The sequence below is a fragment of the Ictidomys tridecemlineatus genome, chromosome 7 (assembly GCF_052094955.1).
Source record: "Ictidomys tridecemlineatus isolate mIctTri1 chromosome 7, mIctTri1.hap1, whole genome shotgun sequence".
NCBI classification, from domain to species: domain Eukaryota; kingdom Metazoa; phylum Chordata; class Mammalia; order Rodentia; family Sciuridae; genus Ictidomys; species Ictidomys tridecemlineatus.
In genome coordinates, this window is record NC_135483.1 from 155,047,133 (window position 1) to 155,071,514 (window position 24,382).

Sequence of the window (24,382 nt, forward strand, 5' to 3'; positions counted from 1 at the left end):
AAGCCACATAGCGGCACATATTGTGAGTATGGTGAATGGCAGCTACTTTGAGCATATCCTTCATCCAGCTGTCCCACACTGCTTTTAGAGAAGGGTGTGGATGACAAGCCTACCAGATGCCTCTCAGTAAGCTGGGTAATTTCTAACCAAACAGTTAGTAATTACAGATAGTTCTTACTTTGTTATTATTTTCTTTTTGCTGTTTCATAGATGAATCTATCTACGTGTCATTTATCTTTCCATCTATCTTTCATCTATCTAGTTTGCTTAAATCCCATGTCAATCTTTTAAGTTTCAATTTATTCTAGCTTTCATATATAAAATAGAGTAAGTATAGGTATTCTCTCTTCTATGATAAATATTCAAATAAAAATAATTTTACTTGTGTTTACTTTACTTGTAATATACTTTTGTGTTATTTCTCTCTAAACTAAAAAGTGCCAAGTTGTCTGGCCTATGCCCCAGACAACATCATTCTCATTGATCATGAAGCTATAGCATTACTTTATCTGATTATCTGATAAAGCACTTTAAGTTCCATTCTGTGCAAAAGTAAATAAGATGTAGATCAGCTTGTCATCTGTCTGATATCTGCCATGAAAATTGAAGTCATTGCTCATTTCTACATTCTTGATTTCTGGGGCAATCATATTTGGATAAGACTGAAGCAAATACCACAACTTTTTAAGAAAACTAGGAAGCTGAGAGCAGAGACAAGGGGAAAGGAACTTGATGAGATTGTGTCCTGATGACCAGTGTGGCCATGCTGGTCCACTGTACGAGGGTTATGAGTGTCTCCCACCTTGGTCTTCATGACTATGAAGCTCCTCTCCAGGATTAGAGTTTAATCTCCCTGGAGGCAGCGAAGGCAGAAGAGAGTAAGCTATGTATTTTGGTAAATTTTTCATCTTCTTAAACATTTTTTTTCAACTTCTCAAAATTTTTCAAACTTCTCAAATTTTTCAGCTTCTCAACTTTTCAAACCATGAAAAAGGAGCCACAACTCCACCAAAGTAGAACTAACATTCTTTATTCCTTCCTTTATCTCATCCTCCTGTTTCTTCCTTCCTCTCTTCCATCAAATGTGTATTGGGCTTCTCATGTGTGTAAAACATACACTAAGAATAGTGATAAGTACAAGAAGTACAAAGCTTGATAAAACACATTCTCAGTGCCTGTAGAGTTCACAACTTTCTGGCAGAAACAGATATAAGAACAAAAACTAACTGTAACAGAATCATTTGTAGCCTATAAGCATAGTAGCTGGACTGTGCTCAATTATTTTTCACAACGAATTTGCATCGTTTTTTGTACTTTACAAAAGGTTTTCACCCATTTCAGAGCACAGTTCTATGTGGACAGTAGTAGAAAGAATTCTGCTTAAAAAAAAGAAACATGCAGAGTAAAACTCACCTTTCTTCCTCTGCCTATAAAAAGAAAAGAATAAACACATTATTTTGTGGAGAAACAATTGTTGAGAACATGCTAAATATTTAATAGGATTTTTGTGCACTCAGAATTTAATATAAACAAATTGTCCTAATACCAGTAAGCAGAACTCAAAAGTTGTTATGAATCAGTATTTCCACCAAAAGCAAAACAATGCATCCTCTTTCTGACATGATGTTGATATTTTTCACATCATTTATGTGACATTTAAAGTTAACTGAATTAGAAAATTCCTTATAAAGTTATTAGGAATTATTTATAATCAATGTTCTCTATTGTTTTCAGCCTATTTAATGAATAAAGTTTTTCATTCATGTTTTAAACACAAACATGTATTAAAAGTGTCCAGTTACACAATGAAAAACCTTCTGTTCCATCATCTCTTCTCTATTTCTCTTTTGCCCTCCATTAGAAGTCACTTTTTTTAGCATATTGTTTTCAAGTTTCTTCTCACATATATAAAAATTTCTTCTTCCTATTTTTCAATACTATCTTTCACTTGTCTGTATATCTCATAGCTATTTAAATATTAGAGAATTTTGCAGATAAATAAATTGTTTCCTTGTTGTTTTTTATCAAAAATATTTCAGGGTTCCATTGTGTAAATTTACATAATAGAATCTATTAAACTGACATTTCCTTGATATGTTGGATATGTGTGTTGTTTCTAGTCTTTTGCTAATTTATTACTTAACTAGGACAGTTTGAAGTATGAAGGAGGGAGTTATTATTTAATATTTACTATGCCAGGAAGGTTGGTACAATCTGGGGTTTTCACAGGCAAGCTTGGATAGACAGTCATTCTATTATAAATAATGCTATAACAAATAATGGTTATATACATGGTTACATGTAAGTATATTTGTAGGATAAACTCCCTAATGCCCTTTTGAGTCCCAGAGTATAAGCCTTTATAATTAGATATATTACCAATATTCCTTTTATACAGGTTGACTACTTTGTACTCCCACAATCAGTGCACATATTTTCTCACAGGCATTATGTAGTGTGCAAGCAAACATACTGATTTGGGTTAATCTGATATTTAAAATATGATAGTACATTTTTAATTTACAATTATTTGATTATAAGAAATTTTTGAATGTTGTCATATTGAAGGACCATTGCTAAAAATTGTTAGTTCTTCCTGTCCTATATTTATGTGTTTTTTTTTTCTTTTTTTAATTTGAGTGTTGGGGATCAAACCCAAGGCCTCACGTATTCTAAGCAAGTGTTCTTCTGCTAAGCTACATCCCCGAGCCCCTCTTGTTCTACTTTTAAAACACACTGAGGCTGAAGATATAGCCAGGGGAAAATATCATTGATATTTTAATTTTTATATCTAGAATTTCTTTATATGTAAAGTATATTCTTCAGCTTGTCTATGTATCACATTTACCAGTGTGTTCTTGTTCTCAGATTTAACTGAACTCAATTTCCTTTTTACTCATAGTTTATTTATATAAAACTGTTTTCAGGAGTTTTTCATCATTTATCTTAAAACTCATTACACTTTTCCAGACCAGCTATTCTTAGGAAGTTGTATGTTGTGCCGACATCTGATGTTTCCCACCATCATCCTCACTAGTAAAGGGGGACTTATCACTTATCCCACAGGTTTACTTCATTTCTGGGCTTGTTTGAAGACTGTATATGCTTCAGGTAGCCCAAATATGTCTTTTTTTTTAAATTCTTCCTATAATTTATTTTATCACAGTGCTGAAAACTGAATTTAGGTATTTGTTTAAGGTACATTGTTACTATTGAACGATAACCAAGAGGAGAAGAGGTAAATGTAAAATCAATCTTACCTAGTTCATGAAAAGACAAATATGAACTTATTTTCCTTATGTGTAAATCTCCTTAACATATGTATTCTTAATCAAATACATACAATCTGCTAAACACATATACTTTTTATTCAAAAATGTTTTTAAAACCAGCAATTTACATTGTTCTTTTCTTTTAGAAATCCACTCCATTCTTTTGGCAACATAAAAAAGCAGGTTCATTTACGAGTCAATATAACAGAAGTACTCTGGCAAAAATTCATTATCATTCAATAGTAATAATGTACCTTGAACAAACATCTAAATTATGTTAGGAATAATTATTCTATGTCCTATAGAAGCACAGGTACCTAGGAAGATAAATGTGTTTTTTTAGATCTCTTCTTGGGCACTAAAGGATTTTGCAGAAAACCAAACACTTGCCGAGTGCACTGGCACATGGCTCTTGGTAATCCCAGCCTCTTGGGAGGCTGAGGCAGGAGGATCATGAGTTAAAGCCAGCCTCAGCAATTTAGCAAGGTCCTAAGCAATTTAGCAAGACCCTGTGTCTAAATAAAATATTTTAAAAGGGCTTAGTGGTTGAGCACCCTGGGTTCAATTCCCACCTCCAAAAAAAAAAAAAAAAAAAAAAAGAAAGAAAGAAAAAAAAAAACACTTTCTTGGAGGCATCCATTGTGAATATGGTAACAAATGTCCATCTTAAGAGGTACAAGGAATTCTTAATTTGGACATAATCACTCAAAATTCAGCAAAAGAATTTCTCTGCATATTTATAAAGACAGGAAATTACTGTCTGCTTCTACATAATATGAAAGTAAGCAGGTAGGCAAGAAAAATCATAACCCCCAGAGGCCACTGTATAAATTACTTTATTCTCTTGGATTGTTGAACCCTGAGAGCAAAGAACATTGAAACTAGAAAGATGACTCATGGAATCGATTCTCATCTGGCCCTGAGCATTCTTACCAAAATTGGTGTTTCCACCTCCAGATACCACTGGACAGTAAGGACAGCACTCCCCAGGGGGAATCACAGCATCAGCACAAGGGAGATCTTCCACACACTCTATCTTTTCACAGAGAATATGTCCTCTGTTACAGACACAGATATCACAAGGAGAAGGCTTCCAAATGTCCTTGTCTAAGAATATATGGCCATTTTGATTGCAGGTCTCTTCATAAAGAAATTCATCTAAAGTAAAAAGAAAAAAAAAAGGAGGTTAGTAATCTGAAATTTTGGAATTTCAGCTACTCATTGTTTTCCTACAATTAGAATGATCTAAATTATTTTCACTTTATTTTCTTATGTCCTCCACTAGATAATAAACACCATATAGTTGTGGACCAGGAGTACCTTGTTCCTCAAGGCATTTCCAATGCTTAGCACTACATCTTTAGAAGAACCTCCACTCAACATTTCTCAAATGGAATTGGAAGGAGGGAATCTAAATAATGGCTCGCTAATTTTTTTTTAATAAGACTTTTGTTTTATTTTTGTGCTTTTTTAATTTATTGGTTCTTTTTAGTTATGAACGACAATAGAATCCATTTTGATATGATTATACAAGTATGGAATATATCTTATCCAGTTAGAATTCCATTCTTATGGATGTACATGATTGTGGGATTCAATGTGTTGTTTTTATATATGTACATAGGAAAATTGTGGCAGTGGAATGAACCTGACATAATGGTTTGCTAACTTAATCTCACAGTATTAACTTTGGACTGTGAAAAAATAAAATTTAAATGTATATTCATAATCAATTTTTGAAAGATATCATTTGGAATATAAATATACTCAAATGATAATGCAGAACTAAATGAAAATTACTTACAGTTAGGATAGCCATGTTAATCCAAGAACATGCCTATACAATTTGTATTTATCAATTATACTTATCAACAAAACCAGTAAAACATTTTTCTCAGTGCTTTATGGAATACTTCGCTTCATATATTTGTTCTATCATGAGAGATATTTGGCAAATGAAAATCATTTCAAAGCACAATACTACATATACACGGTTTGTAAGCTATTTTATAAGAAGGACGCTCTTTCTAGTCTGTTACGTCATTATCAGAAGACTTTTACCATGTGGTACACAGTTAAAAAACAAAATATTGGCTGTATATTCACAATGCTATCAGAAGCATCAAAACCAAGAGGAAAAGAGGACTCATGTTTTGATGTGCTTTTCTGCAAGGTTATTGTGAAAATCAATGAGAAATGTAAATATCAAATAAGTAGCACAATGATTAGTTGAATAATCATTTTTAAACAACATAGTGTTCCATGACAAATATTTCCAAAAACATGACCTGCATAAAAAAAAAAGGGAGGGGGCGGGGAGGGCAGGATAATATCCATAGTTTTTTAAATTAAAAATAACTCTGTTCATTCAGCTTTATGATTGAGAAAGGCATATGCTTTACAAGTGTTAAATACCACGGTCTAAAAAATGAAAAACACTGTAAGCACAGTTAGCTTGTTCCTCCCTTCCACATCCTGGGTGGCAGCAGGTGTGGGGAAAGGGAGTTAACATTCACAAACATTTATGGAAAAGTAAGTGGGTAAGTGTCTAGAAGTGAACATGCAAAATATTGAAAGCATATGTGTTAGGTCCTCAAAAATACGTATTACCATTGTGAAATGTAATGTTTATAATATATATATAAAATAGTAATATATGCCATATATTATACTGTGGAGTATTACTTTTATTTATGTAATAAATAAAAATAATACATAAATTATAATCTATTAACATTAGTTGAATAGAATTAACATTTTTAAAATTTCAATGTATAAAATTTATTATTATAATAAAATGTAAGATCATTGGAGACATATGTAGACACATGCTACATCACTGATGAAATAGATATTGGGGATAGAGAATATACAAAACAAAGACAATATGGCATGCAGTAAGGTTGACAAGTAGATATCACTAAAGTGTGTGGGAAACCTTTCAGGGAGTGACTCAATGATGTTCTTCTGGCCTCCTTCCGGGTTGAATTAAAAAGACACATTCTCTCAGTCCTGTGCTAACACATAGAAAGGCAGTTTCTTCCGGGAAATTTAGGACAAGGTGACCTCAACCCAAGGGGCAAAGAAATGGGTTACTGTATTACTTTCTTTAAATGGAAATGTTAAAAGGTAGTTTTATAGTCTGATTCATCTCTAGTCTCTCTCCCCTGAAAATTTATAATTAAATTTAAGATGATGGGGAAATTTAGTTGGAATGCTTTTAAATGGCAAAGAGATGAAAAACCACATTCACTGCCTTCTCTTGACCCACGTAAGTAACCACACACAACACAGAGGGCTTGAAAACTCAGCAAACTCTCACTGTTCATGTCTGAATGAAAGACACATGCAAAGAAACAGTGGGTAGAAAATATAGGGTGTCCAGCAGCTTTCACAATTCCACATGGTAGTTTTGTACCATATGATTAGATCATCCCTTTTGTTTTGTACATAGATGTTTAAATGAAAAGTAAAATAGAAAACAAAATTGTAGCCAATTTGTTGAAAAAAAATGCATGAAGTTGTACTGACATAATAATTCACATATTTCACAGTAAAATAAAAATAACTAAGAAAATTTTCACATAATATTCTCAGAAATTTAATACTGTCTTCTTGAGTCCTCTAACCAAATCATAAAATTAACCCAAGCTGACATCTGAAGCCTTGATCTAGGGCCCAAAAGTAAAAAATACACATGTATTTACTTAAAGTATTGGTGTAAACAAGTATTTCATACAATATGAAAAAGAGCTCCAACAGTTTTTTCCTATTTGTATTTTTTGCTATTTCTGGTTAACTTTTTCAAAATTTAGAAGGACGGGTAGAAAGCTGATAGTAGTTTCTTTATTTTGTAAATTCCGTGTTTGTGTACTTGCAAATTTTATCTTTCAAGCTACAAGATTCTTTCCCCTAACTGAACATTTCAACAAATTGAATCTATGATGACTTCATCTCTATGAAAGTCCTGGCACTGATACCCTAGAAAAGATGTATTTCATCTCACTACATTTTATTTGAAATCAACCCAATTGTCCTGTATGTTTCATATTCTCATAGATTTGTCTTTCATAAATCTTATAGGCTTTTAAATTTAATTAAAATTCAGTTCTTAATCACTAGATGGCAGACCAAATCCACCACCTTATTATAATAGACAATTGGAAAGTTCTCCGAATGGCTGCTTGCCAGCTATGGGCTACGCCCTGCCTCTCCATTCCTTCCTATACAGTATTTTTTGTGTGCAGAAAAGCCTGTATAGACATGGCCACATTGAAACCTTTGGACTGACCCAGAGATAGGCAATTCTAAATCACATGGCTAAAGTTCTCACTTGCAGAAACTAAAGAAAATATTTGTACAGCTCTGATCATAGCACAATTATGCATTATGACTAAAATGTGGAAGCATCCCAAGTGGTATTAGCTTTTAAAACTTAACTAAAATTCTTCCTTGCACACGTAATGTAAAGGGGCTTGTGTGTTACAAGAATATTAAATCTCTTATATAGATGAGTGTGTATCCAAATCATTTGCCCCTATTGGACTGTGAATTGCTTGGGAGGCAGAGCAGTGCTCATCTCAGCAAGCTTTACACTTAGTATCTTTGATAAATGCATGTGCATCTTTGATGAATGCATAAGGAAATGAAGGAAGAAAATAACTAGTTCATCCATATGCTTATTAAAAAGATAGCACTTTTAGCTGTCTTCCCTGAAATTCCTAAGGAGGATTGCATTTAGGGCTCTTACTTAGCATGAAAAGGAAATGGGTCACATGATCTTTCTTGCCAAGGATGTCTCTGATCTCCAGTCTTCTGGGCAGCCAGAAAAGAGGAAGATTGTGTCAGTCATAACAGCTCATATTTTAAACAATTACCTTCCTGAGCCAGCTGACCTATGTCCCTTCGGGGGTTATGAAGGTCTGAATTGACATTATTTAAAGCTTCCCTGACTATGAAAGTCTTTCAACTGTCACAAAGGAGGTAGCAACAAAGCATCCCATGTATGACTCTAGACCAAGCCACAGTCAGCCTTCAACAATGCACAGGAAAACTCCAGCTGATGGGTGGGTTCCAGAGACTCTTCCAAGGAAATCTCTCCCTTCCTTCAGCTCTGAAGCAGTATTGAGCTCCATAAGGGAAAAGCAATGAGGGACAGCATTCATTTCTTCCTTTACAACCTAATGAACAAATGCCAATGATCCTGCCTCCATTATCTCTTTATCTAATCCTCAAAGTTTTAAAAGTTAGAAACATATGAAGCAACCAGTTGAGAGATTCAGCTACATACTTAATAATTTCTTTCCTCCTGAACCTCAAGGTCTGTCGGATGGTAGGTGGGTAGTTGGATAGGGGGAAGGCCTATGGAGGGATTTTTGTTTGTTTGTTTGTTTTTTAAATCTCATGTTCTTCAATCTACTCCACAGTTTTACTTTCTAATGATCACCCCTATATGTAAGTCTATTTCCAAGCTACTTATTCAAATTATTACTTTTTTATGTTCTCCTTCTTTCCTTGTACCAACTGAGTAAGAATAGCCATTCAATGATTATTTGAGTTGAAATAAATTTCTGCTCCAATAAGGGCAATCATATTACATTATAAAACAATTATAATAATTAACTTTGTTTGTTTAAGTGGTACTGTAGACTGAACCACAGAGCTGCATCCTAGCCCTTTTATTTTTTGTTTTGAAACAAGGTCTCTATGTTACTCAGGCTGGTCTCAAATTTGTTATCCTCCCACCTCAGGCTCCAAAATTGCTGGGATTATAGGCATGAGCCATTGTCCAGCTTATTAGAAGATAACTTTTAAACATTTTCTTGAAATCCAAGAAAGTGAAAAGAAGACAAGTCACAATATTTCAGTGCAGCATACACATAAAGCATGTTTAAATAAATTGTGAAGATGGTGGCTTCTTCAATGAAGCCATTAAATGCATTTCAACCTCATGTGCAAAGGCTTTTCAGTTAACCAGTAAAACTGCTGTTTTTACTTTACTTAAAATGGAAAATATAAAAAAGAAAAAAACTCATATTAGGGACTGCCTTGGTTTCTTTCCATGTACCACTGGGAAATCTAAATGTGGCCAAAATGTGAAACTGGAACTACAGATATTACACATGCAATGCTCGTCTACAATTCTATCTGGAAGAGTGAATTTCAAGCAGCTAATGCATTTGACATAGATTTTTTTTTTTTCCGAACACATGGCTCAAATTCCTGCATAGCTGCAAAAACACCACAAAGAGAACTGAGTCCACCTTCTATTCTACACACTAGCAAACCCTAGTCTCATGCTTAAATTTAATCCTCAAAAAATCCTAAATCAGTGCATGTGCTATGACAAAGGCTGTGCCCCGCTAAATACATAAACAATTTTGAGTTGTTTTGAAAAAAGTTTGTCTAGTTCATCTCTCTCCACCATGATATTCCTTGATATAAAAGGGAGACCCAAAACCATGTTTAACTATTTCTCTTTTGAAGCATAGTCTCAAGGCTTCCATGGAGTCCAGAGATAAATTATGTAAGTAACATATCATTATATAATATCTACTTTATAGTTTCCTTCATCTCCTGTAAGTCTTAGCTGCAATGCTAGTTTCTCCATAGAGCTTACTTTGACAATCTTAGAAAAGGCAGCAAATTACGCCCCCCTATACACACACAAACAAAAATAAATAAAACATGACACTCTCAATCCAACAATTCTTAGTCTTTCCCCACCCCTCTCTTTTTTCTTGATACAGGGATTGAACCCCAGGGTGCTCAACCACTGAGCCACATTCTCAGCCCTTTTTGTGTTTTATTTAGAGACAGGGCCTTGCTGAGTTATTGGGACCGGCTTTGAATTCACAGTCCTCCTGCCTCAACCTTCAGGACCACTGGGATTACAGGTATGTACCACCACTCCCAGCTGTCTTTTTCTCTTTGGTTTCTTCTTTTTTTCTTTTTATGTAGTTGTTATCACTTTCAAACATACCATATCATTTGATGTAGCATATTTATTGTTTGCCTCTTCATGAAGGAATCCTAACTCTGTAAGGACATACAATTTACTGTTTTATTTCATTCATGTCCTAATATCCTAGAATAGTGTCAGAATTATAGTAGATACTCAAAAAATAGTTATTGAATTAATTTAGTGAATATTAGTTGTAGTTCAAGACATTTTAGGTGATACAGTTATTTTGTAAAACTCTTTGGTGAATTAAAAAGGGACTTCTATATCTAAAGTAAATTTTAAGAATAATAAGGAAATGATTCGGACAAAATTGGATACAAAATGATTTGCTTCAGACCTGAACTATTACATGGTTTTTAAAGAAAAACTTCTTTTTAGTTGCTTATTTGGATGAGAGTCATAACTACAGGAATATAAAATACATTGAATTGTGAGATTATGTATTAATGTTACAGATATTTTATCCTTAAATGAACATATAGTTTTACTCATTTTTATAACTTAGAAGTATTATTGTGTTTTAAGATACTGTTCAGTATGAAATACACACATCTCTATAAAATTAAATGGTTTTAAAGACAAGATATCATCAACTCTATATCTTGTTATTTCTTCACAGTTTCATTTGCCTTCGCTTCTCATATTCCTTGTCAGAGAAAACTGGGCCTCTAGGGAATAACTAGATATTGCAGTCAGCTTATTTCTTCCAATTTTCATTCTTTATTCACTTATTCTTTATTCACTGCCCTTACCCTTTAACAAATTGAAATTTCTTTTGAAATCAACTAAACATTCTGCAGTTCTTAAAGGCTTTTTGATCTAATTCATTTCACTACTGAGGGTTCTGAAATATTTTCAAGGAAATTCCTAAAGAGAATTCAAAGGGCTGCCTCTTTCTTCACTATCTACCTGAAAATGCATGCTGGTAGTGGGAGATGGTGGTGGATATAGGGAGAGAAGGACTAATATTTCCATCCAGAAGGTGTATTTGCTAATTTTATCCACCTGTATATATCTAGTGACCTCAACTAATACTCAATTTTGTTCTGATCTACATAGATACAATTTAAATCTACTTTGCAATTATTAAAACTTAGGTGATATCAGTGAAGAATTGTTTTAGTCAGCTTTTTCACTGCTGAGACTAAAAGAACTGACAAGAACAATTTTAGACATAAAGGAAAAGTTTATTTGGCACTCACAGTGTCAGAAGTCTCACTCACAGATGGCCAACTCCATTGCTGTGGACCCAAGGTGAGGAGAACATCATGGCGGAAGGGTATGGTGAATAAAAACATCTCAGAACATGGCATCAGGAAGCAGAGACAAAATATAAACCCCAAAGGCACGCCTCTAGTGACCCACCTCATCCAGTCACACCCTAGCTGCTCATAGTCACCACCCAGTTAATCCATTCAAGTGGATTAATTCACTGATAGGTTAAGGTTCTCATAACCCAATCATTTCACATCTTAACTTTCTTGCTTTGTTTCATACAATGAGCTTTTGGAGGATATCTCACATCTAAACCTTAACAAGAATGGAAAATAAATGGATTTGACCCTTCTTTCTGGCATTCCCATGTCACTTCCACAGAAGATTTTGGATTCTAAGTGAGACTATAATCATTCCAGAACCTAAGTCTATCTATCAATCTTCATACTCAATTTGTCCTTTATAAGGACTATTTATGATTCATAAAATCCAACTTATGACTTGTAGGTTTAAGACTTAATGTGTATCAATCTCAAAGTCGGCTGGATGTCATAGCAAAATTTGGTAAGAGAAAGAGAAATTGTTGCCTTCACTGGAAAATTATGTTAATAACTTTCTAGATGTACAGCAAAGTTCTTCATTGGGAAACTTCTGGGCTTATAGGGTGAACAAAAGACAAGAAAAGCAAAGGGGGGAAGGGGAGGGGGAGAGGGAGAGGGACAAGGGAAGGAGACCAGAAGACCAACAACTATGACATTTTCTTCCTTTATAATTCCATTTCATGGATGAAGATTTAGAAGTCTCTTTAGCAAACAACAGAATTAAACTAGAGATATTTTCTTATCCTATTATTTGATAGGAAAATACAAATACTGAAATCCAAAGTTTTGACTATAATTTCATGTTCTTCTGAAGAGCTCTGTTTTCCTTAATAAATAAATGGAGACAAAATTAGAACTATTACAAAGATGAAATGTGAGTATACATAAATCTCATTAGAATTTCAAAAGCATCAGGTTATTAATAATTTAATGTTATTCCTTTCAGGTTTTTTAAATTTTGAATTTAATCATTATCATTTAATTCATATTTTAATTTTGTAACTTTCTTTACATATTTATGGGATGATTTAAAGTTTACAAAACTTGTGCTAATTTGTTTTATTCCAACTAGCTATAGAATGCTTACTTGTGCTAACACAGTGGTTAGCAAATATTGACATCAGGAAAAAATACAGAATACTTGTTAAACTAAGGACAGAATAAAAGGACATATTAATTAGATTGCTTGCCAGTTAACTACTTATTACTAAATTAATAAAACAAAATTAATAAAGCAAAAGTATGGCTCAGTTCTCTACTTATTAACATATAGGAAAAGGCAAAATTCATGAGCCTTCATTTTTGGGGAAAAAGAAATGTTCAGGGATATCACAAATAAATTTGCCATAAAGTCTTACTGCAAGTTAATCCCCTAAAATTATCAATCTGCAAAAAAGAAGTAGAAGCTTTGCTCAATTTATTTAGTCAATATTTATTTCTCCATCAGATTTTAGTATATACTTGTCTACTAAAAGAGCAAACTTTGGATCAGGCAGTAAGCCATTAGGAGTCCATCTGTCTTGTCAGAAACAAATAATATACACAAAAGCTGCAAAGGTAATGAAACATTCTGATAAAAGAATAATTTTGTACATATGTGTATTTCAGTAGTACATTCTGGAAAATTTACATACACATTGCTATTCATAAACTCAATTCTTTCTTTTTCTTTTAAGCTGAACAAATTTTTTTTTTTTAACCATTCTGGAGACTGGAAATTCTAAGATTAGGTCATATTGAGGGTCTAGTGTATTCAGGTATTCTGGCTTATAGACAACAACTTCTTGCTGTATCCCCACATGGTAGAAAGTGTAAACAAGTTTCTTTGCACATATCATATAAGGTAACTAATCTCATCCATGAGGACTATGACTTCATGACCTGATGGCCTCCCCAAAGGCCTTGTTTTCCAATGCCATCACCTTAGGGATTGAGATTTCGTCATATGAATTTTCCCCCCTTTTAAATTTGTTCTTTTTAGTTATACATGATAGAAGAATGTATTTTGACATATTTTACATACATGAAGTTTAAGTTCCCATTCTTGTAGTTGTACATAATGTGGAGTTACAGTGGTCATGTATTCATATATGAACATAGGGCAGTAATGTCCAATTAATTCTATCTTTCCTATTCACATCCCCCCTTTCCCTTAATTCTCCTTTGTCTAATTCAGAGTGCTTCCATTCTTCCCTTACCACCACCCCCTGTCCCCACTTTATTGTGAGTTAGCATCTGCATATCAGAGAACATCCAGCCTTTGGTTTTAGGGGGATTGGCTTATTTCACTTAACATGAAAGTCTACAGTTCCATCCATTTACCAGCAAATGCCATAATTTTATTTCTCTTTATGGCTGAGTAATATTCCATTGTGTGTGTGTGTGTGTGTGTGTGTGTGTGTCACATTTTCTTTATCCATTTATCTGTTGAAGGGCACCTAGTTGGTTCCATAACTTAGCTATTGTGAGATAAGCTACTATAAACATTGATGTAGCCCCATCACTGTAGTATGATGATTCATAAATTCAATGGTATTTTCTCATTAACCTCTATGTCTGTTGGAGATTTTTGAATTACTAATCCTTATCCTGAAAATCTTTCTTTGTGTTTTGAGAACTCTTTACTTATGGCTATTTATTTTCAGTAATTGCAACTAAGTCTTAAGAACACCAGTCTGGTAGGGAGGGTACATGGAGCAGGAAAGATGGTGAAATTAGATGGACCTTATCCTAGGTACATGTATGACTGCAGGTACGGTGTGACGCTACATTGTGTACAACCACTGAAATGAAAAGTTGTGCTGCAGTTGTGTACAATGAATCAAAATGCATTCTGCTATCATATATACCTAATAAAATAATTAATTTTTAAAAAAGAACACCAGTCTGAAGATTTCCTAAACTCCAAAACAAAAACAACCTTCAATCATTTGGGGAATAAAGATTTTTCATAAAAACCGATGTCAAATAAGTTAAGAGTGAAAGGAATACAGACTTCTGAATGACATTAAATTTTATTAAGACCTCATCAGCGACTTAACTGTCCTTCAGTGTCCTTTTCATAATGGAACATATTTTCAAACCTCTAGGATCTGGACAGTCTGAGTACACAGCAGGGAGAAAGGAGAAATCTCCAAATGTACATCATCCAATGAACCCTCAGGATATAGCAGCTAGAATGTCTAAAACCACAGTGCTGAGATCCCCTCTGTGGGTTTAGTTCTCTTTGGATGCTTTAGTCTTCCAATGCCTTCAGCATTAAGAATGTTTCCAAATTATAAAATAAATGCCCTGACTTTTGAAACAGACATCAAAATAATATAATGCATGCATTTTGATGTCATTTTTTATTCAACAGATCCTTATTATCTGTTGCCTTGCCAAGCACTGAGAACACAGAGCTAAGGTAATGAATTCCTTCCTATCTTTAAGAAGCTTAAAGACTGGCAAGGACTCCAGGGCAGTAGTTAGAACACTATTCTTCACATATAAAACTGGAGGCAAACCCAGGGTATTACACAACTTAGGACAGGCATCTCCCCTGTCAAGAGTTGTGTGATTCAAGTTCTGTCATGTCCTTATTTTCTTTCTTTAATTTATTATTTTGAGGGTTACTCTTTTTTAACTGAGAAAATTAAAATCCAAAGTGATTTCTTCCAAAAATTCACTTCCAAGCTGTATAATATTGCTATCCTTGGCTCACTCCTAGTAACTGGCAATGGATTCCTTTTCACTGCCAAATAAGAAACAGGGTATTTCCTCAAACCTATGACTCCTATTTCAATTTCTTTACCATTTCTCCCCTTGCCTAAGGGAAAAACAACAGCACTTTTGTTTCTAAATCAACCAGTGTGTCCAGAGTAGGTGCTTTGGAAGTAGAGCAGCGTGGCCCATCAGTCAGAGAACCAGCCAGCCTTCCAGAAGCCAGGACAAGCCATGCACAGCAAGAAAGGGAAGAATCATTTGTTGCTGATGACTAACTCTGGCTACACTAGGATAAACTATAAACGTGTTTTTCCAAGTCCGGTTCCACTGCCATTTTTCAAGTTGAGGTACAGAATTCTGGATCATGCTGCATTGACATTTTATTTATTTAGACAAAAAAATAATAATAATGTATAATGTCTTGTCTGAAAGAATCTGAGTTTCTTCCTTGGATGCTAGTTTATAATTTAGTAAATAATACTAATAATAAGGATATCAAATACCTACTTTTATATTTAGAAAATCCATTTATACCCATTTAGATACTACTTAAGTACTTATGAAGAGTCTACTTACTATAGCCTTGATTATGTCCCATGCCTGAGAGATTCTAAAGTAAAAGATGTGCAATGTACTCCAGAAGGGATTTTATTGAGAAAATAAATGGGAAGTACTTAAATATTAGGTTTTTGACAAATACTCACTAATTTATCCAAGTGTATTTTCTTTCCAGTTATTTCCCTAATGACTACAATTAGTAAAGGCAGAAAAATAGTTTGTATAAAACACTAGGTTTGAGGATATAATAAATCTGAAAAGAGGAGACCACTATAAGCTGAAATTGTCCGCGGAGGGGTGAATGGAAGGAAGTGGGTTCTTGAGCAGGCCTTGGAAAAGATGAGGAATTTGAGATGAAGATGAGGAGACAGGGAAACCACATAAAAGAGGCAGGAGAGGCTGGGAAACTGGTCATGTAGGTAGGATCAGGAGGGGATGGTTTAATTCCAGAAAAGAAGCATTAGAATTCTTGTTTAAAATGATACCTCTGCCCCTAGTAAGGTTTTTATGACTTACCACCTGAAATTTGACTATTCTTTTGTCTGTGCCCTGATCTCAGTTTTTCCATACACCTAACAAAGTGCCTGTGACACTTGTTTATTTACACGCAAACTCTACTGGGCTATACACTTATCCAAACAGAGAACATGCAAATTCTCTGTATATCATGTGTAGAATAATGCCAGATTCACTGGATGTAGAAGTCAACTGATAAATGTTTGTTGAATCGATGAATAAAGTTAATTAATAGAATAATGTGTAAGTGGCTTTCTGAGATATAAAAAATGAAATTAATGACAGATTGGAAGCAGGATGACACAAAAAACCACTAGTTGAAATGTTATACTGGATTTAAGACAAATAGTAATTCTAGGAATGAAGAGAAAGGGTAAACTCATGAAAATATATGTAGAAAATATACAGAAATTGATTAACAATGCAAGGGATAAGGAACTAGAAATTTTTTTAAAATAATTTTGGAGTTTCAGGAATGAATGGGGGAAGTAATATTTATGTATTGAAGTGTGTTCCTCTAAAAAGATATGTTGAACCTAAATCTCAGTATCTCTGAATGTGACCTCATTTGGAAATAAGGTCCTTAAAGATAAAATTAGTTTAGAGGAGATTATATTGAAGGCCCTTAATCCAATAAAGCTGGTGTAGTTATAGGCAAGGAAAGAAGAGACCCAGAAACCTATGTATACATTTTTGCCATTTTAAGCCACACAGTTTGTGACATTTGTTATAGAAGAGCCCTAGAAGCCAATACAGATATCTATAGCATAGGAGTATGGTCTGGAGATTAAATAAAATAAAAAGTTTTGGAAAGATAAATAAATTTGTAAAAATTCTAAATACTATTTGAGACATTTCAGGTTGTACCTTAAGGAAAAAAATTAATTAGAAATATTTATTGCTGCAATTTACTGTGTTCTGAGTTATATTGAATGCCTTCCAAAAATTTTAATCCTAATAACCACTCTGGGGAGATTGGGGGCCAACCAAGATCACAAAGCACATGATTCGCAGAGCCAATAGCTGAACAGTCACGCCCTCTTAACCCTTACACTCTTATCTTTGACAACCAGACATCTGCTTCAGGGAGAGATTAAAGGAAAAAATGATCTTGCATAGATAAAATTTTAAAGTCACATACTGTGTAGATTTGAATAAGTAAATGTGATAAATTGACTAAAAGAGCCCACATGAAAGATTAAAGAGCAACAGTCTATATTGATTCCAAAGGTGGGGAGGGAACAGGTAAAATATGGTTTACTTTAGAAATAAGAAAAGGGAGAGATTAAGATGAATTTTGCAAAAATGAATTCATAATCAAAGAGAAGCAACTGAAACTTGAAATTAAGAATTTGAATTCCATTCTTTCTATTCAGCTCCCAACTCTTAATGGTCAATATTTCATTTCCTGGTGCTTTGCTTGTGTAGCCACCAAATGTTACCATCCTAATATCCGGTAAAAATTCCCCTAGCTTTCCTGAGGCCTTGCAGGATATTGATGGAGGGAAACCATCTCCATGACATGAATAAACTTCCAGGCATTTTAATGAGAATGGGTAGTAAGTGATTGCATACCAACTATTATTTTGTTCTTTTTTAGATTAGTTTATAGGGCACAGGAAATGAAATTTTCCCCAGAATATTTAGGTTACACTCTAATAAACATGACTTCCTTCATAGCAAACAATATATGTTATGTTCTCTATTTTATTTTAACTAAACAGGTGATGCTGACAGCATCATTGAAGAAAAATTTTTTAAAATTGAACATTGAAAAATAGAATTTAAAGTAAATCATTAAAAGTACATTATATTCAAGTCTCCATTTTCTTTCATTTTTCTGAAGTCTGAACTAGTCTACAAAGTTCCCAACTGTATTTACTTTGTTTTGTTTTTCAATTTAATCTTTACTACGAGATTTGAAAATAGAAACATTCTCCAAGGACCAAGCTACAGTTTTAGGGTTTTTTGTTTGTTTGTTTGTTTAATAACTGTCAGGTTAATCATAATCTAATTGACCGGTTATAAGGATTAGAAATAAAAAGAAAAATGGAATAAGTGTAATTGCACATTTTGTTTTATAATATTAAAAGATGGCATGTGAGCTAATAAAAATCTTAATCTGATAATTTGAATATTGATATAATAGAAGATAATTGGGCAAATTTAAATGTTTTTATGGTACCAATGACTAAGTTTGCTAATGGAATTTTCTGGTTCACTGATGATGATCAATGCTGATGGGATTTATTATGAGCTCAACCAAACTCATAACTATATATCTTATCAAATGATATGAAAAAAATGTGCTAGATACAAAGAAAAACTTATGTCACCAGCAGTACCCATCTAATGTTCTGGAGGTTCAACCATACCAGAATAAGATCTTTTGCATCATCTGGGATTGCTAACAGAGCAGTAGATTTAAAGATTATTATACCAGCAATATCTCTGCTGAAATTCTAAGAAATAGAATCATTCTTCACATTCATATCGAATTGGTATAGTGGTATGCATATTTATTCAACATTATTCTCACTTGTCTCATAAAAACAGGAGAAAAATTGTTTGTCTTTTTTGAACCCTGGACTTTAGATTCCTTGGACTCTTTATTGAGTGAGTAAAGACGCAAACCAGAACCTAAAGGAATGTGAAATATGCACTAGATAGGGGCCCTGAAAGGCTTTGACAGAGTTTGGGGTCTCCAAAGAATAATCCACAGGAATGCACCAAGGAATTCTAAGGTCATAAGCAAAGAGACTAGATGGTCTTTATCCTTCCAACAAGTATTGAACACCTACTAAGATCATAACTTAATGCCAGCCTATGTATGATAAATTATAAACTCCATTATATATAGTTTTCTTAAAAGTCATTAACTTAAAAATTGATTCTTTTATAAGAACTAGGTTAGACTTGAATGTATTCTGGTTTGCTTAAACTAACAATCATTGAGCTTATCTATCTTTAAAGCAAGTTCAAAGCCAGTCTAAGCAACTTAGCAAGACCTTAATCAATTTAGTGAGACCTGTCTCAAAAAATAAAATGGTCTGAAGGTCATGCTCAGGGATTAAGTGGCCCTGGGTTCAATACCCAGTTTAGAAAAAAAAAAAAAAAGCTAATATTAGTAAAGAAAAAAGTCAGGGTATTGATAAGTTAGCAAAATGCATGTTATCTAAGTCAGTATATGTGTACATGTAGGGTATTAGGGTATTTACAATGGTAATATTTCACATAATGGGAAGAGAACATAGAAAATTTACAGCATATATGATTATTAACACCAAATTCATGTTTCGTATTTAAAAATATCATTAAGATCTTATTAAAACTTTATTCCTCTTCCTTAAAATTAAAAGTCGTAAAATTTTATTGCTTTCCATGTTGCTAAACAAGAGTGGATTTCAAGAAAATATTATAGCAATTAGAGGACATCAAGTAACATATCCTGCAGAAAGTCTTAAGAAGAAAGAGGAAATTAGATCTTTGGCTTCTGAAACTTAAGAGGAAAAAATTGTTTCCTAGAATGACAGTCAAATCTAATATCCATTAGAGAGGTAGCATTAAAGTAAGATAATTTTTTAAACCAAGGGACTAATAACACCAATAACAAAAATGGTCACATTTAACAAATGATAATTACATAATCTAGTGTGCTATGTAGAGGCTATGCCCTTGGCAGAATCAGGGAACAGATCAGGGTCTCCAAAGAACTATCCTCAGGAATACTCCAAGGAATGCTAAAACCAGGAGCAGAAAGAGTAGAAAGTCTTTATTCATTTGAGCACCTACTATATGCCATCTCTCTAGTAGGTACTAAAGATGAATAACAACAACAAAAAAGACATCATTCTAATTCCATGTAGCCATAGTCTAAAGAGGAATACAAGCAATTTAAGTACATAGTGACAAGTATATAATTAAATACAGGATGCTAAGGGAGCATGCCAACATTGTTTAAGGCATTTTGTGGGACAGTGAGGTTAGCCTTTCTAGTAGAAGTGATGTGACAACTGAGATTTGAGAAAGAAGTTAAATTTATCCAGCAACCATGTGTATTTCACTATATGTAATTCTATATGTAATTCACTATGGTTATAAGGAAGATAGAGAAATAAAAAAGAAAGAAGAGAAAAAAGACATTGAGTGGTGGGGAATGGGGCAGGCTTGCAGAAAATGTCAGCCTCAGGTATGTGCACCATAGATTTCGAATGCACTTTGGTGTTCTTTCTTCAACTCCATCTTCAGTGTGAGTAGGACTTTGCCAATCCATACCAAGAGAATCAAGAATGGAGAAAGAGAAAATTTGCAATAAGCCTTCCAGATATATTTCTGACTATGAAACTAATCATTGGGAAATCCCAAAGAGGTAAAGTGAGGTAGGGGAAATGGAAATTAAGGAGTTGAGGAAACCTAGCTTTTTGTGTTATTTTGCTTTTTTTACCCTGGCACTGAAAATTGCTTGCTATGTAAGCTTTGGCAAATGACCTCTTTGATCATCAAATTTTTTCATCTTAAAAATAGGAATAATATATCTTCTCTGAAGATTGTTCTCAAAATCAAATAGATGTGAAAGTTGTTTGAAAAAAATGAATATGTATTACTCAAACAAAAAATGTTTTTACTTTGCACAAAGTTTCCCAGAGTGTCTTGCCTGCCTCAACCTCATTTATCTGCAGATATATCAAGTGCAGATTCATGTTCACCTCACTCCCTCCCATAGGGTCCTATCAGAATCTGGAATAGAACAAGGATGGAGAAATCATGCATTACATTATATTTGGTGAAAATCCATTCACATAGGACTATGATCACAATAGAAACCTTCAAGTCTGCCCATATAAATAATATCACAAAACAGAAGACAAAACAACAACAGTAATAAGAATAGGGAAGAAATTAAATGTTTTCTGTAGGGCAAGAGGATTTTTTTCTGATTTAGCATATGATACCCAGCAAAGCCACTGTAGCAATTAATTGATCCTGTTAATGCCACAAAACCTTGAGTACCAGCCAGAAGCCATACACCTGTGTTTAATTTAATCACAGATGGAGTTTTGGAGTCAATTGCATGGCATCTTGACAAAAGGCTTTTAAGTCAAGGAAGAATATTTTGCGATTTCTGCCAACATAACCCATATTTTGTCAGTTATAATCTTAAAAAGTAGGTGGTATTGTGCTTGCAGGATTGAGAGTCAAATCCCAGTATTATCTTTTGGAGCCATTTAAAGTTTCAGGTTATTTTTAAAACTATATATTTATGATCTTTCAGTTCTTCTTTAATTCAAAGATTTTACCCAAAATCCGTCCCATAAAAATTATGTGTTTTGTGATTTTAAATACTGTGTGTCACTCAAATTGAGGGTTTTAAATCTTGTTTTAAATCTCAGCCTTGATTTTGTTTTAAGTTGATGCTTCTGAAACCTAACTTTGCACTCAGATGATTTTTTTTTAATGCTGATTCCTAAACTCTACCTCTAGGGATTTTGATTTTTCTTTGAAACTGAAAATTAATATTTCTTGGAAATTTCTCCAGTAATTTGCTGCCACAGTTGGGAGAAATTACTCTTGTCCTTACAATAGCACTTCCAATAATGCACTACCTTCTTTAAATGGAAGACACAAGAAAACCATTATTCCTTATGTACAGTTGGTACCTTTCCTTCCTTATGTCCAGTTGTTAGAGAAAAATGTATTTTCTGCCTGCTCTTCATAACACAGAGCTAACTGGTATTTTCCTTCATAGGAAACTTTCTCTCTGAGATCTACCATAAACCTGAACTCTCAATAATCATCTATTTTAAGGTGCAAACAGGTTTCAATTAAAATCATTTTAATCATTAATACCCTTTGGTATATTGGGAATGAATCTCCCTGGATAGAAAAAGATGCAATTTATAACAGTGAGGTTTGAATGTGAATATAAGAAGTTGCAAAGCACTCCCAGAATCCAGTTGTGCTTTTATGGCCCCATGGTGTGTTTTATCACTGGGAAGAATTCACAGACCAAAAAAGAAAAAAAAGAAATCTCAAGAAAAACACTTCACACAGAGACTTTAACAAGAAAAAACAACTACCTTATAGAAAACAGATGGCTATAGCTACTAAAGCTGAAAGGCTATCAACTAAGTCCTCAACCTGTTTTCCTATGCCTGTATAAACTGTCAGGAAAAACAAAAATCCTTTATGTTTTACCAGAAAGATCCCATCCCATATCTAGACTGTTAAAGCTTGAAAAAGTGTTTTAAGTATGAAATATGTACGATGATTGAAGGATATTTTTTGTTCCCTTTGTTCCATTTCATAATGGACAACTTATAGTACATAGTCTAGGAAGTTATTTTCAAATTAGGAATCAAAGAGAAAATTAACTGTATTATACATTTATTCAGACTTCATTTCTGCTAAGATTTAGAGAAAGACGTTGGATTGTAATTTCAATGTTTACCAAAAAAAACATTATTAAAAGAAGAAATGTCATCTTTAAGTATTGTCACTGTAAAAGTAATTTCAATTTTTTTTTAAGTTGTCAAATGACTTTGACAGCTAAATTAACTGTAAAGTTCACGTAATGGGGCAATGATCTGTTTTGCCTATGAGATTTTTCATCAAATAACACACACAAAAAAGGTATTAAAAAGCATTACTTTTTGCCCTTTAAAAAATTTTCTCTTCAAACAATTTAAAATTTTTTCACAAAAATAAGGCAATTCAGTGAGAAATTTTCACTTTTGCTTAAAAAGTTCTTGGCTATACAAAAAAATTAATAATAAGGAATTATATTGTATTAAGACAACAAGTTAGAAAATCTTGGGATACTTTATTGAACAAAAGGTTTAGGGTCAAAGATGGACTTTTGAGCTGCTATTAGATACTGAGGGTTTCTGTTGAGAAAAAACCAGCAACAAGACCTGGAGCTCTAAACAAGACAATCTGTATGCACCAGACCAGCAGGAGAGAGAATATCTATGGTGATTTTTCATGCAATTATCCTCCAAGAAACACACTTTTATCCAAAAACATTCAAATCCAGAAACCAGCAACTTTAACGGTAAAAAGTACATTAAGGAATTGAATTGTAACAACAATTCTCTGGTGTGATTCAGTTTTCTAATTAAATTTACCTCTTACACTTGGTAAAACAAATTAGAGAAAAATGGAGAAATTCTATATGTGATTCAATAACTATTGATTTCTCATAATATCAAATATTTGAAATGAATTAATACTTTGTGTAATTTAAAAAAATAAATAAATACAAATACTGAACTTTGGGTGAATTCCAGGAGAAATAAATTTGGATCATAAGGTATCCATTCATTCACAGAGTTTCAGATTTTGATTGTCATATATTAAAATGTCTGTTATTAGAAAAAGTAATAAGTCATGGAGATGTACAGACTTGTGATTAAACATGCTCATAGCAAAGTTATCTGACCTCAAGAGGCCAGAATAGCCACGTTTTGCATCTATTTTTATGATATGTAATCATGGCCTAGTTTCTAGAGACATAAGTAGAAGTTTCCTACCACATCAACATTCCAAAATAACAGTATCATCTTGGTACAGACAACTTCATAAAAATCAGAGGAGAAAAAGAGAACTTGTTTTTGAAAGATTATAAACCTAAGTACATATTTTTTTAAAACCCATATTTCTATTAATTAATTTTGTGCCCTTAAAGAAATTGAAAAACAACCTTACTAGCCATGGCTTCAAATATTAAGTAATAATTGATACTTTTATTGAAGCCAAATACCATTAATATTTTTATAAGAATAATAGTGAAGAATGAGTGAAAATCAAATAATATAATGCAGAGGAATAAAAATGCATTTCATCTAATTTCTAACCATCCACCTAATTTATTGCCAAAATCAATAGAACAATGTTAATTGAGTGCTCATTGCCCATGAATCCCTGGTTGGGGTTTTGGAAAGAACAATTGAAAAGATACTTCAGCAACTACTCCAAGATAAAGAAATTAAAGATGTACAGTGTAGAGCTTAGTCTGCCTCATACTGAGTATGCTATTTAGGGAAACAAGTGGA

The 24,382-nt window shown here is 33.3% G+C and overlaps 1 protein-coding gene across 1 annotated transcript in view; it reads right to left on the reverse strand.

Annotated features, from left to right (window-relative positions):
• The window catches only part of Col5a2 (collagen type V alpha 2 chain), a 133,663-nt gene that overhangs the window by 64,677 nt on the left and 44,604 nt on the right, over positions 1–24,382 (reverse strand). Inside the window, exons 2-3 of the mRNA XM_005324386.5 lie at positions 4,206–4,430; positions 1,414–1,427 (exon numbers count right to left, since the gene is read on the reverse strand). Coding sequence (XP_005324443.1) covers positions 1,414–1,427; positions 4,206–4,430 — 239 coding nt within the window. The remainder of the gene's footprint in view (positions 1–1,413; positions 1,428–4,205; positions 4,431–24,382) is intronic.